The following is a 13,917-nucleotide window of genomic DNA, read 5'->3' as shown; positions in this document are numbered from 1 at the left end:
TCATCCCTTATCATAGAGCATCATGCTAACCAGCCCTTTCCCATCCAACCTAGAAAGCTCTGCAATGTCAGGAGTGTTGCATATGGTGGATGGCTACAGGCAGTTCTAACTTGAGTCTTCAAGCCTGGGGCCTCAGCTGCCAGAGTTCCTAGGATCCAGTTCTGCCTCCTCTTTTATCATCTTGACAACTTACTGAATCATATAATGCACAAGAGGTCCCATATGAAAACAAAATCCTAATTATTACATTCTCATAAGCATCAAATACCACAGACCCAGAGGGAACTGTGAAGAGGGAATCTGGAATAGGTGGTGTAGGAGATTTCTTGGGGTGGTTGGAATTTGAAGTCCCCCTTGGACATTTCACCCACTGATACTGAGATAGATTTGTAATGAGCCGGAAGATCTTTCACAGAGTGGGAGAAAGCAAACAATGGTTGACCATATTTCATAAAATGCCCAGAGCTTTATTATCCTTGTAAATTCTGGAGAACATGCCTTGCACTGAAATCACCACGCTGGCTTTCCAGCTGGAGGACAGAGTTCCCCTGCTTCTGGGGCTGTGGCGTTGTAGGCTCTGAAAACATCAGCCCATGGTCTCTGAGACTCACACCTTCGGAGGTGAATAGAAAGGAAATTTGAAAACAAACACAAAAACTATAAAATCTGTTTAAATATAGAACTGCACATCCAAATACAAGGTCCCTTCTTGTGGGGAACTTGCAAGGCTTCCCATCAGGCCAAGGGGCATCTGACACTGGTCACGTGGTGGGGCCGTCTGTCTCTTTGGCCTCACTAGCAGGAAGTGGCCTGAAACATGTTGAGGAAGAACGTGCAGAGGGAGGTCCAGGACTCCCCACAGAAATCCAGGGCCATCTTTCTCTGCATTTCCACATCCCGGTCATTCAAACATTCAGGGCCTTGGGTGGTCACTGTCTTGGTCACTGCTAGGGTAGAGAAGACATCTTCTTTGGGCTTGTGTAGCTCCTTGGAGGAAGCCCCTTCAATGTTGGGGTGCTCTGTGGGGGAGGGCTTAGGTTTCCCTTTCCTGGGCTTGGTATTCTCAAGCAAAGTGGAGCTTTTCAGTTTTAAATTAGCTTGCGGAAAGCCCTTTCTGCACACTTTGGCCTTCAGGACACTCTTCCAGTCCCCACAGATGTTCTTCTGCTTGCGCAATGCCCGGATGATTTGTTTCCAGTAGACATTGCCTCCGTTGTGCTGTAGACACTCAGCTGGGTTGCCAGCAAAGACACAGGAAAACTGTTGCTGCATCCCGGTGCACTCAACCAGCAGGGCCGTCCCCAGCTCTTGCTTAGTCTCTACCCACGTGCAGTTGGCTCCCTTATCTCTGCTGACAAACATGTTGGTTTTGGACTTGGGTGGCCCGCCTCTCTTCAAACTCTGGGTCTTGTCCAGATTTGATGAGCTCCCATCTGCTGCACCGCTTTGTCTGTGCCTTGCTCCATTTTTGACCTTTTGTGTGAGCATTTCAGAGGTCAGGAGGAGGAGGGACAGCAAGGTGAGGTTGTGGATCCTCATGGCTTCCACCAGGCAGGCACCTGTGGGACCAAAGGCCGGGGCATCAGCGCTGGGAGGCAGGCTGCAGGCTGACCTGCCACTCTGACTCATGTAGCCTGCTTTAGGAGGAGGCTGACTGGCCCTGGAATCACTAAATGAGCAGCCTGTCCCTTGAGCTCAGTCTTAAGCATCAGAAAGCTACTCTGCTCCGCCTTTCCTTTCCCCTCTCTCTGAGCCTTATCAGCTCTTCTCCTCACCCCTGCCTGCCTTTGCTCACATAATCCCACAAGCAGGCAAGATGCGCTGGTTGCACATCCACACCCCTGTGCACCACACCAGCTGATGAACACCCTGCGGAGCAGGAGAGGGCCTCAGGACCTAAGGCGATCATAGGTCTTGCACTTGGGCAGATTTACAGGGCAGTGACCACAGAACCTGTGTCATTTCTGCCCTCAACTTGATCTCGGGCAGCCCTCCCTCTCTCCCTCTGGGTCTCAGGTCCTTTACCTGGACACCAAGGTGTTAAGTGAAGTTACCACAAGCTTAAATATCACAAGGTTCCTCTTCTATGGGAACCTCAAAGTATAAATGAATTAAAGAGCAAAATACAAGATAGAAAACAGGGAGGTGGAGTTTTGCAGATAGGAAGGGGGGCAAGAAATGGAGGAAGAGGAGAGAAAGGGGAGGTGAAAGGAACAAAAGGAGCGAAGCTGTGTTATGTTCATGTGCCAACTCCATGCCAGGAATGTAGTCACTATGGACTGCAATCATGCACTAATAAGAATTAAAATTAAACAAGTAATGAAATAACCACCAAACCCTCTTCTAGCTCCAGGGTGCTGGATTTCTATCTCACAGTCTGTGAAGACATGGATGTCCACAAAATGAGAAAGGATGTGAACTCATAGAAAAGTCACAAAACGTGTTGACTCAGAGGTCACTCATGCACGGCGGTTGGCACCCTGAGCTGGGTGGGGCTGTGGGATAGATGCAGGTTTCAGGAGAAAGCAAGCATCCCAGGAGGCGTGAGGTGGGGAGGTCATCTGACTTGACTAGGCAAAGTGGCCAGGGTGGAGAGCAGTGAATTGCAAGCAGGTCATTTAGACCTGGAGGCTGAGGGCAAGGATCATGGCTAATTCACTTCTGGAGCCCTACAGTGACACAGCCCTGGGCATGCATACAGCCTTCTGAAGTGCCTTCAGTGCCTTCTGAAAAAAAGTAGTATTGAATGAAGAGGGCGACCTTCAGTGTCACACAACACTGCACAGATTTTCATCTGGTGGACAGGAACAGAGAGAGAGAGAGAGAGAGAGAGAGAGAGAGAGAGAGAGAGAGAAGAGAAGCCTGTGTCTATTTGATATCCTTTGTGTGGGAAGCACTGATTTAGTAATGGATTATCATCTTGTCTAATCTCACCAAGACCCCACCACAAAGCTCTTGGTATGATACCCCCAGGTAACAGCTGGGACAGATAAGCCTCAGGCGGATAAGGCGGTTACTCAAGATCCAGAGCTGTACAGAGAGCAGACCGCATCTATGATCCTAACCTCCCCTCCATGGTCATCTCTCACCTTGGTCCTGGATGTTCAGAAAATACTGTCAAGACTTAGGAAAACTAGGACCCCTTCAGGACACATATCATGAGGATGAGACGACTCATGTAGTCTACACTCATATTTTCATACAGAACTTTGTTTGATCAAGCAGCAGGTCTGGGAAAGGGCTGTGGTCTCATTTACACCTGCGAGTTTGTCCAGTTCCAGACTGAGAAGAGGGCATCACAGGAGAGGTGGCAAAAGCAATGAAGGAGGTGGGCAGGAGGAGGTAGGCAGGGAGAGTCCTGTCACAGGACCCTGGGACTCAGCCGCCACCTGGCCCTGATAGAATCCAGACCACAGGAGCCCCAGGGCCTCAGGTCACATATGAAAGTCTTAAGAGAGTGAGACTCTTACCTGGCTCTGTGTGTGTAGACCCAGCACTGTCCCAGATGTGTGAGTGAGTTGTGGGCTTCCAGCTGTTCCCGCTGCTGCGCACAAGGCAGGTTTGGCTATTTGGAGGGAGCCCACACCGACGACTGGGCTTTACAAGGTGTACCTGAGGAGCTTTATTCACTCTCCTCCCAGCCACGCCCCTCCCTGGGAGCCAGTTCCTGCAGGGAATGTGCTGGGTGGAGCCCAGCGGGCAGGGTTTGTGTGGATGGGGGCCATCCTTCGAGCTGCTACCAGTAAGCCCTTCCCTTTGCACGCAGCAGCCAGTACAGGAGGTCAGCTCAGCCCCACTAAATCTTCCTGATGAGGGCAGAGCTCTTGCAGTGGAGGGAACAAAATTACACTAAGTGCAGGAATCCTGTCTTTTGCTTAAGTGCAAAGCGAGGCGTCATGCAATGTGCCTGTCCATTTTACTCCAAGGCAGAGTGGCCTTGGGAAACACAGTGGCTTGTCCAAGTTCCCAGACCTGAGGAGTGGGGAATCCCAACTTATACCCAGGGGCCTCAGAAACCATGGCCTGATCTCTTCCCCTCTCCAAACTCAATGAATATTTGGAGAGTGAGTGACTCATGTTAATTTCTGAGTCTGTTTCCATTGTTCTATCTGAAGTTACTGTGTGGGAAGAGGGTTCCACAGATCCTGAGAAGCTAGCGAAGAGGAAATTCCCAATAAGGGGATTTCTGTTGGAAAATTTGCCTTCAGGTTATACACAGGGTGGGGCGCTCACCCTGCTCAGCCTGCTAAAGCCAGAGCCTCATATGAGAATGGCCTATGTGGAGAACCTTTGTGTAGCCGAGTGACAGTGTCCCAACTGCTAATCTCTTGGACAGCCACCTTCCTGCCTGAGGTGTGTGGGCTGGAGGCACACTGTTAACACCAAACCCAGCAGGACAGTGCTGGTTCTTTTTTTTTTTTCCTTGTGTTTTTGGGAAGGGTCTACAGGGTGTTCAGGGTCTCACTACTAGATCAGACTCATAGTGATCCACCTGTTTAGAGCCTCTCAAGGGCTGGAGGCACACTGTTAACACCAAACCCAGCAGGACAGTGCTGGTTCTTTTTTTTTTTTTTCCTTGTGTTTTTGGGAAGGGTCTACAGGGTGTTCAGGGTCTCACTACTAGATCAGACTCATAGTGATCCACCTGTTTAGAGCCTCTCAAGAGCTGGGATTACAGGTGCATGCCACCAGGCTCAGTTTCAATTGCAGTCTCAGCATGCCCAGGGGGGCAGGACCAACATGGCAGGCCTGGGGATTGAACCCCTGACCCCCACGCCTGCTTGCAGATGTTTTAATCCGCTGAGCTATTTGGCTGGCCCAGTGCTGGTTCTTAATGAGAGCTTAAACTGTGTCCTTGGAAAACAGACATGCGAATTAGTGCATACTGTTAGATGTTTTGAGAATGCTCCTCATTTCTGAAGAATCTGGTATTTTTTTATTGGCAGTAATTGAAGGCACATCTCATCTGGTCTGTTTACTAGCAGGGATTCAGGTTTAAGGCTAAGATTACAGCTATGTGTATTACTCCAGATGGTTGGCTGCGAGGTGACCTGTTGATGGAATATGATATTGTACGGTATGATATGCTCGCATAGGACATGATGTGACACATGATGTGAGGGAATGTGCCTGGGTTCTCAGGTGAGCCTCTATGTGCAACGTTGTCAGGCCAAACTTGGAAAACATCAGTCTCTTCTTCAAAAGCAGTCTCACATCCCAACCCTGAAGGATGCTGGCACACAGTGTTACAGAAGGGCTCATTTCTTGCTTCAAGTAACACACACTACGAGCTACTCACTGCTAGAGAAAATGGGGAAACTGGTTAAACAAGCGTCAATGCAATCTAAGTAGTCTGGCCAAAAATCTTCATCTGACACTGTCTGAAGATAATTTGCCCTCCCAAGTTAGTCCCAAGATCACAGGATCTTCGTTCGGCAAATCAAGTCATTCACGGTGATCAAGCTGTGCTTCTTTTGAAACTTAAGAGACTGTGAAGTGTTGATGCTGCAGCTTTGGGTATGAAAGCTCACTGAAAATCTAGTGAAACTCATTTACTTTAATAAAAATGCCCTTTCCAAAACACACAATAGTGATCCACCTTGTTAGACTCAGTATCCAATAATTGATTCTGATTCTGAGTCCACTGAAGAAGTCACTTCTCATTATAAAGTTAGGTCAGTCCAAGTGAAATTGCTGTTTTTAGCAGATTAAAAATGATAACACATCAGTTTTGAATGACATAACCAAATACAAATAGATATCTTTTTCTTTAATGGGCTATTTTAAAGCCACATATATTTTTTCAGATACTTATTTTAGAAGAGCTTTTATTAGCTCTTTTGTGATCAACTTTCCCCACAAATGCTTTTTAATCATCTCTGGCTATTTATTTATTATTCTTTTGACACAGGTCTCAATAGGTAGTTTGGACTCATAGTGATCCTCCTGTCTCAGCCTCCTCAACACTGGGATTACAGGCACGTGCCACCACAGCTGGCTCTGGGGGCTGGCACAGCATGTGGTACTGGGTATTGAACTCGGGACCTTGCACTTGCCAGGCAGGCACTTCTGCTGCTGTATATCCCTGGCCTAAGGAAATCATTTTAAACAGCAAATACCCTTGAAAGAACTCTTCTCTCTTGGGTAAAATTTCCCATGCCACACAACTCTCCACATACGTGCACACATATGTGCACAGATGAACACACTTGCATGCACATGCTGTACATGCTCCTGGACACACACATGTCATCCTGCATACTCATGCACAAGCTCAGGCACAAATTTAGGCACCAAGCTCTCCCTTTTTTTTTTTTTTTTTTTTTTTTTTGCTCTGAATGCCCTCAGGGGTGGTTTGGCAGGCTGGAGTGTTGTCGGGATCGAACTACAGCATCCTGAGGCTGACAGCTTTGTGGAAGCAGCCACTTAAACAACTGAGCTAAGGCCAGGCGCCAAGCTCTCCCTTCTGAATGTTCAGCCTTCGCCCACTTGTGTTATGAGAAGCTGCAGCTGAGCCCTTGCAAGGCTGGAATGAGGTTTGACAAGTGGCCCTTTGTCCTGTTGAAGCTGAGAGTCTCCATGCATGGAGTGTGTGAACCCAGCGCTACCTTCACACAAACAGCCCACCATGTGTGGAAGAACCCTGGAGTCATCTGTGCAAAGGCCTCCAGGGGAGTTGGGCAGAAGGGTGTCCACCCATGAAGAGCAAAAGCAGTCGGCCCCTATAGTGTGCATTCAGAATGCAGGAAGGAGCCAGGCAGTTAGACCGTGGTGGGCTCTGGAAATAATGGGGCTGGGCCCTAATCAGGCCTCACTGCCCACCACTTGGTCACTGTTCCATTCACCTACTCCTTCATGAATCCAAGGGGTACTCACAGGGTGCCCACTGTGGCCGACCCTGCTCTGTTATTGGCTGCCTGGGCATGCAGTCAGGAATCCCACAGTCTGTGTCCTCAAGGAAACAGAATACAATGAGGGGAAGGACATGGTGATAAATGATGACAGTACAGGGCTAATTGGCATGCTAGAATGCAGCCCTTGGGGGATCCGGGTGAGGACATCTAACCTAGATGGGGCAGAGAAGGATTACCCAACAGCCAGCAATTATGCAGAGATAGCTCCACAGTAGGGGAGAGGGGATGCCATCCAGTTACCCCAGACCTGTCTGATGTGCACAGCTTGCATGTCCTTTCAAGACCAGACTCATTAATTACTGTTGATGTGGAAACAGCGTGGCCATGTTTGATGGCTTCTGTGGAGGATCCGGGCTTCTGAAGTGTGAAGCAAGGAAGAGCCCAACCAGGAGAGTAAGACTGACATGGATAGCATGGCATGCAGTGGGCATACCATGCTCCGTTTTTTTGCTGAAATTTTTGAACAAATGGGTCCCCTGTCAAGAGAGCAGCTGCTGGGCTAGGGAATACTGTACAGTCCCTGATCCCAGCCACGTGCAGACCCCGCCATCAGTCCTCCTGCCCTAGTGGAATGGGGAAGGAGAGAAAACACATAGGCAGGTTAGGGTTTAATGGGAATAGAAACTCTTCAAAGGTTTACTTGATGGGGAGTTTAAAAGGAGCTGTTGGAGGAAAGCACTAGATGCCCCCAGCTAACCAGTTGTCAGGGACGTGAAGGCTCCATTGAATGGCTCTGTTTCCGGCCACTGAGTGCTGGGGTGTGGCATGTGCTCAATTCCTCTTAGTAATGCCTACAGTCACCAAGGACTAAGGTGCGGCCTGGCATGGCCTTGTGCTGGGGCCTTCGTATAAGCAGAGACATGTGTGATTTTGATTCATACTTTGGATATTTGTGAGGCAAGACGTTCTCAGAGGTTTTTTTCCCCTGCAGGGGATCGTTTTTAGGCAGGCCCAACAGCTTGCAATAAATGTCACCCCACTGGCCAGAGTACCCAGTGCTAAGACGAGCAGCTGAAAGGCGGCCAAGAGAAGTACTTTTTGGGCTCCACCCGCCATCAGGCACGGCGGGCTATGGGCGGAAGTGCAGCCACACCTAAGCTGAGGGGTGCCACTTGCATAGCCTATGAGATCCTGTTGACGTTTAATCAGTGGATTTCAAGGGCTCCCCCAGTAGACAGTGAGCCTGTGAGGAGAGATCAACCCGCCCCACACACACCATCACAACATCTGGCAGGAGATAGGAAACAGAGACCCAAATCTCCTGCCTAAAGGACACACCAGAAGGCTCAGTCTGCCCCTCCCCCAACCTTGAAAAACCCTCAGGGGCTGCGGCACGCTTGAGGGGTGCTGCTTCTTTATCCAGAGCCTAAGGGGCAGGGAATGAAGAGTTATAGCAAGCCCTATAGGTAGCCAATCAGTGTGGTTTGAATGGAGTTTAGCCAAAGGCAGTTTCGTGGACTGGGACCCTGGGCCCAATGACAGCTGCCTCCAGTGCTCTAGAGACTCCAGGCAGTCAGGCCTCAGAGACCTGCGAGAAGGAGTCAAAGCAGCAAGGGAGTCGCTGAAGGCACTGTTGGGAGTGTCTGTTCACTTTATTTGCAAAGAAAATTTGTCAGTGAGGAAGTTGTTTCTCTCAGAACCCTCAAACACCCATAGGCGTTAGGTTACGTTCTCCTCCCCGGGACGCAGTACCCGACCTCGGCTACCTAAAGGAGGAGAGGTTTATTTTGGCTTGCATTGCAGAAGTTTCAGTCCTTCGGTGATTGGCTGCACCGCGGCAGGAGCAAGCAGGAAAGCTGCTCGCATCAGGGTGGCCGCAAGTCAAGCGCTGGGAGGCGCTGGGTGGGGCCGCATCTTCTCGCGTCACGTGCACAGAGGCCCACTCCCACTCGAACCACCAGCCCCACCGCCTAACATCGCATTTAGCTGTAGTGGCCCCGTCACCCTCCGAGAGCCGCACCTATGAGCGCCTGGGGCTGTTGGGGGCCATCTAGGCGTTGCCTGCCCTCCCACGCAACTTGTCTGTCCACAGTGAGCACGTCAGTAAATCCCCTGAGAGGAAGACATCATCAAGAGAATGTCTTACCTGTGTTCCTGCAGAAAGGAGGAAGCAGCTAGGGTCTTGGCTTCAGTGCTGACATGCTCTGACAAAGCTGGCGAAGATCCCCATGGGTAGCCTGGAAAGGTACAGCGTGTCTCCTCGGAAGTAGAAGTAGACCCCACCAGAGATGCTGTTGTAAGAGGCAGCCATGCTGGTTAAATATTTAAGGGCAAACTTTTGATTGTTTGTTGACCGGACTGAGTTAGGAATTGTGAGAAAAGTGGAGAAGAGAAGAGAGAAGGGTCCAATGCCTACAGCAACAGCCTTGTCCTAGGGACTGACTCTCTCTGTGTCTTTCTCCTCTTTTTCTCTTGCTCTCCTCCTCCTCCTCTCTTCTTTTCCTCTCTTCCTTCTCTTCCTTTTCCCTTTTCTCTTTTCCTTGCTTTCCCTCTCCTCCCTCTCTTCCCTTTCTCTTCTCTCAGTTAGAATATGGGAGGCAGTTAATGTGTTTGTTTGTCTCCTTTCCATGCACAGTTGTTTTCTGGTTTTGTTTTGCTTTTATTTTTTGCCTTTGGGTGCTTACCTCATAAGCTTCTGGTGGCCCCCAGTGGACTCTCTATTACTAGAAGTCTCCTTTTTTTTAGGATGGCCAAATCAATCTCAGGAGGACTGGGAGCTGCATGCAAATGGGCAGTGTTGGCCATATTCTGGTTTATAAACAGTTTAGTTTTAAGAGGAGCCTGTCAGCGTTTTGATAAATGATGGGTTCAGAAGTGACCCAACCCATTGGCAGGGAGACTAACAAAATCTTATAACCTGGAGCACCTTGTAGGTGTCTCTGAGTGAGCAGGAGTAAATGATGCCACCTTTTTCCTTTGTCGCAAAGCACTGGGCCACTGGCATCCACTTAGTCCAGGCATCAGTCATGACGCACAACAGCAGCAGGGAAGCAACTGTAGATACTCGCCCTTGAGGCAGTTTTTGAGGTTTAGAGGAGATGTGGCTTTCCATAAGGAGGACACCCATATGCCCAGTTCCCTGCCAGGAAGGACGGGCCTCTCCAAACTTGGAATTGAGTGGTGCCAAAACCACTAAGCCCAGGGACCTATGGTCAGTGTCATTCCCAATGAACTGCAGGATGGCCCACATTTACCCTGGATTTATTTGTCCATGAGAGGAGCTCATGTGTGAAGCTCCCTTTGCAGCTCCCAAGTCCCCGGGTGTCACCCTGGTTCTCTGTGGTATTGCCAGCCCTGGTCCCCAGTCCTAGGATCTTTAAAGTGCCTTTGTTTGCCAAGCTGCCTCAGAAGCCTCCTTGACCTCACACCCAGCAGGGTGCTTCCTTACCAATAAGCTGTCCCTCGGGGACCTCTCCCACTCCCAATATACATCCTGCGCTAACCACAGTCACCCTACTACTGCAACTCAGAAAACCAAGCACCATGATGAAGCAGGCAGCCCCGCTGATCTGTACCGGTGAGACTGCACTGACTGCTTTGCCTCTGCTGCCCATGGCAGTGGCTCTGCCCGCCTTGCCTTTGACAGCTGAGAGCTACCACTTGGCCTCTGCCTGCCTGGAGCCTAGTTATGTCCACAACATAGTCCAGCTAGTTATGTCCAGCTAAGGACAAGAGCTGCTACAGCCTAGTGAGATGTTTTTAATCCCCTAAGGATGCCCACAGAAATAGTGGAAATATAGATGAGAGTAGGCCAAGTGGTGTGAGTGATTTGGTCCGCACAGCCCTAGAGGGCAGCATTGTTCCTCTGACCCATTAGAGACAGGGTGTAGCAGTTCTACCATGAAAGCTATGGGCTAAAAGGGTCTCCCATTGTACGCCTGGAGTTTGAAATATTCCGTCAGAATGGTGGCACTTCTCAGCAGTCAGGGTTTGGTCCCCAGTGTCCTCTCTTAGCTCTGGAGGTTGTCTTTGTTTGGCAAGTAAAATTTATTTGTCCTCTCCTGCCATCTGTTGGCTGGCACTGGTGTGCTGCAGTGTGTACCACATCTGTCCTGGATGTGCCTTTCTGGCAGAGTGGCAGGTTGGTGGACCCGTAGTAGCACTTGGGAACAGACTGTGCTATGTGTTTGACCATCAGGATCACTGGTTGGCAGAGAATGCCATGGTGCCCAGAGCACAGGGTTTCCAACAGTGGGTCATGGGCGAGGCAGCTCATGCCCCATCTCATTCTCCAGCTGGTGGCAGCCTCATGAGGTAGCCCAGAACAGATAGTGTTATCAGCATTGTTGTGCCGGCACTAGATGCATTTGTTCTCAAGGTGGATGTCTCCTTTGGAGAGATATTTGGAGAAAATTAGGAGAGAAAAGGTTGGGGACAGAGGAGATTGGTGCTCCATGTCGAAAATCGGACTCTAAAATCCTTCAGTGACTGTGATGTAGCTTTCTAGTGATCACATTGACTGTGTGACTGGCCGGTTTTGTCATCAGGGGCATCACATGAGATGATGCAGACAGTGACTTCAGTTTGTAGCTCTTATCAACACCTGTGTTTGGTTATTGGATATAGAAGACGATAGGACAGGAGAGCAGTGAGGAGCTGGTGGAACTTATAAACCACGGTGTACTCTATAGTGACAAGGTGGGAAGCAACAAGGCACACCCTCGAGCTTGGCAGTTTCTACCACCGTGCCGAGTCCTGACCCATCTACCAGCAAGGGCTGGGGTGAAAGGTGATCAGCTGGAAGGGGAGACATGGTGGCCACTGGAGGTGTACAAAGCACCTGTGTCACCGTGTGAGAATGGTCTCATGTGACAGGTAGACAGGTACAGAAATAAGAGTGTAGGACGCTCAAGGAAGAAACTTCCTGGGAAATTTACTTAAACCTGGCCATCAGATTTATCCCCTGCGATGGAGGGAGAATTGTACTGAATTTGTAGAGCCTTGTGGAGCTTAGAAGAGAGCTGATTAAAAGAAAAAAGAAAGCACATGCCTGGCACACAAGGAAGATCACTTCTGTTATTTTTTTAAGTGAAAAACTTACCTTCCTCTCTTTTCTTTCCTCACTACCTCTCGATCATCATGTCCTCTTCCTCTTCATTATTCTTTCTTATTTTGAATGTTAGCATAATTCTCAGAAAACTTGAATCTCACCTGAATTGTATGCCACACCCCAAATACTCTGTTAACATCTTATATAATTGTTTAATAATTATACTATACCAATACTCTTACATGGTTATTAGTCAAAATTTATACTCTAAAAAGAAATTTAATTTTTTTAACCTAAAATATTCTTTTATTGTTATTAGATTTAGTTTTGAAGCACTTCTGAGATTACAGCAAGCTGCAGTGGAAAGCAACCTAGGGTTCACATGTGCCTGTCCCCGCCCACATATAACTGGAGACACCAGCGTCCCACCCCATGGCTGTCTGTGTGTCGTGGTGAGGCGCCACTCCAGCACGTCAACATTGCTGGAGTCCAGTTTTCATAGCGGTTCAGTGTTGGTATTGCATATTTTGGTGGTTTTGACATGCACGCTCCACTGTTGTGTCAAAGCCAAATGATTTTGCAGTTCTCAAACCCTCTGCGCCTTGCTTAGTCATTCTTCTTACTCCCTAAGAAGTCACTGACCTCTGCACTGGCTTCATGGTGTGACCTTTTCCAGAATGTCGTCCTGGTTGGATTCGTAACATTTTCAGGCTGGTTTCTTTCGCTTAGCATCATGCATCATTCAGTTAATGTCTTTTCATGGCTTGTTGGCTCATCTCTTCGTGACGTGGGGTGATATTCCATAACGTGAGTGTGCTGCCATTGGCTCAACACTCAGCTACTGAATACGATGTTTGCATGCAGGTTGGAGTAATGATGAACAAAGATGGCACAGTAAAGACTGTGTGGACATAGATTTCAATTCTCTCTCCAGGATGCCAACCAAGAGGCCATGTTGCATTTCCTCTTCCTATCTTCGTGGGTTCCTTCTGGTGGTGGCAGTTTCTCAGACATTCCTTGCGTTTTACCTCAACAATGACCAGCGTAACTGGTAGAATCATGTGAAAAACTTTCTTCTTTAGGATTTGATGCTTTCATCATCATCAGACTGGGGCTCTGGCGCTCTTTCACTGGGTAACCGAGGAGGTCAACAGCAGGTTCTCCTTGGGGGAGTTCTACAGGAGGTCTGCACACAGCCCGAGTCACCTCCCAGGCACAGCTGCAAACGGCACGCGCGTCCCAACCAGTCTGGCCATTACTAGGGGATTTCAAGTGCAAGACAGATTCTTTTGCTCTGTGTGACCTGAAGTGCTGGACCTGTGGGAGCAGTCACCAGAGCTTATGTGTGTAGCTGTGACCTGGTTTTGAGGTGAGCCTGATGAAGTGCAGTGTTACCAGGACAAATGCTTTCAAGCCCAGTTTCTCCTTCAAAAGTGACCTCATCAATAGGCAGAAAATGCTGTTTCTGCGTCCTGACAAAATTAATTTGTTAGATTAAAAGTTGGGCATCAAATTTGTATTTATTATCAGAAAATGGAGAAATTGGCTAACTGAATGTCAGTAAAAATCCAAGTAGTCTGGAAAAAAAACCCAAAATGCATTCATCTTAGATCTACAGAAAAATCTGTGCCTTCCAAATTTAAAGTGCTCATTCGTCAGGAGCTAACAGCACATTAGCAAATCAAATGATGCAAAGTGCATTAGCCTTGCTTCGCCAAAAAAGCGAGATATCAAAGCTAGGATAGTACAGTATCCTCTATGAATGCATATTTTAAAATAAAAAAGTTTATCTACTTTAATTCAATATCCTATCCCTATATCAGGGTTTTAAACTGTTTTGTAGAACCTCTGGTTCTGATTGATGCTATTTGTGACTCTTCTAAAAAGTGACCTGTGAGTAACGTAATCATAAAACAAATGAACAAATGCAGTGTGACTAGATAAAGTGGCAGATAATAAGCAGCTCTGAATAATCAGCGTAGTGCCAATAAGATCTCTCTGCTCCACCAATAG

At 48.4% G+C, this 13,917-nt stretch overlaps 1 protein-coding gene across 1 annotated transcript; it reads right to left on the bottom strand.

The window, feature by feature from the left end:
- Window positions 1-240: 240 nt before the first annotated feature.
- Fgfbp1 (fibroblast growth factor binding protein 1) lies at window positions 241-3,580 on the bottom strand. Its single transcript, XM_004624553.2, has 2 exons — window positions 3,471-3,580; window positions 241-1,559 (listed from the first exon to the last, which is right to left on the bottom strand). The coding sequence occupies exon 2, from the start codon at window positions 1,537-1,539 to the stop codon at window positions 796-798; it is 744 nt and encodes a 247-aa protein (XP_004624610.1). The 5' UTR covers window positions 1,540-1,559; window positions 3,471-3,580; the 3' UTR covers window positions 241-795.
- Between the last annotated feature and the right edge of the window lie 10,337 nt (window positions 3,581-13,917).

Source organism: Octodon degus, unplaced genomic scaffold (assembly GCF_000260255.1).
Source record: "Octodon degus isolate 3935 unplaced genomic scaffold, OctDeg1.0 scaffold00006, whole genome shotgun sequence".
NCBI lineage: Eukaryota > Metazoa > Chordata > Mammalia > Rodentia > Octodontidae > Octodon > Octodon degus.
Note: the sequence above shows the minus strand (reverse complement) of the source record. Positions and strands in the feature narration are given on the sequence as shown.

What these genes read in the sequence shown, in the direction of transcription:
- Fgfbp1 (XM_004624553.2), bottom strand. Translation starts at nt 1,539, where the DNA reads ATGAGGATCCACAACCTCACCTTGCTGTCCCTCCTCCTCCTGACCTCT.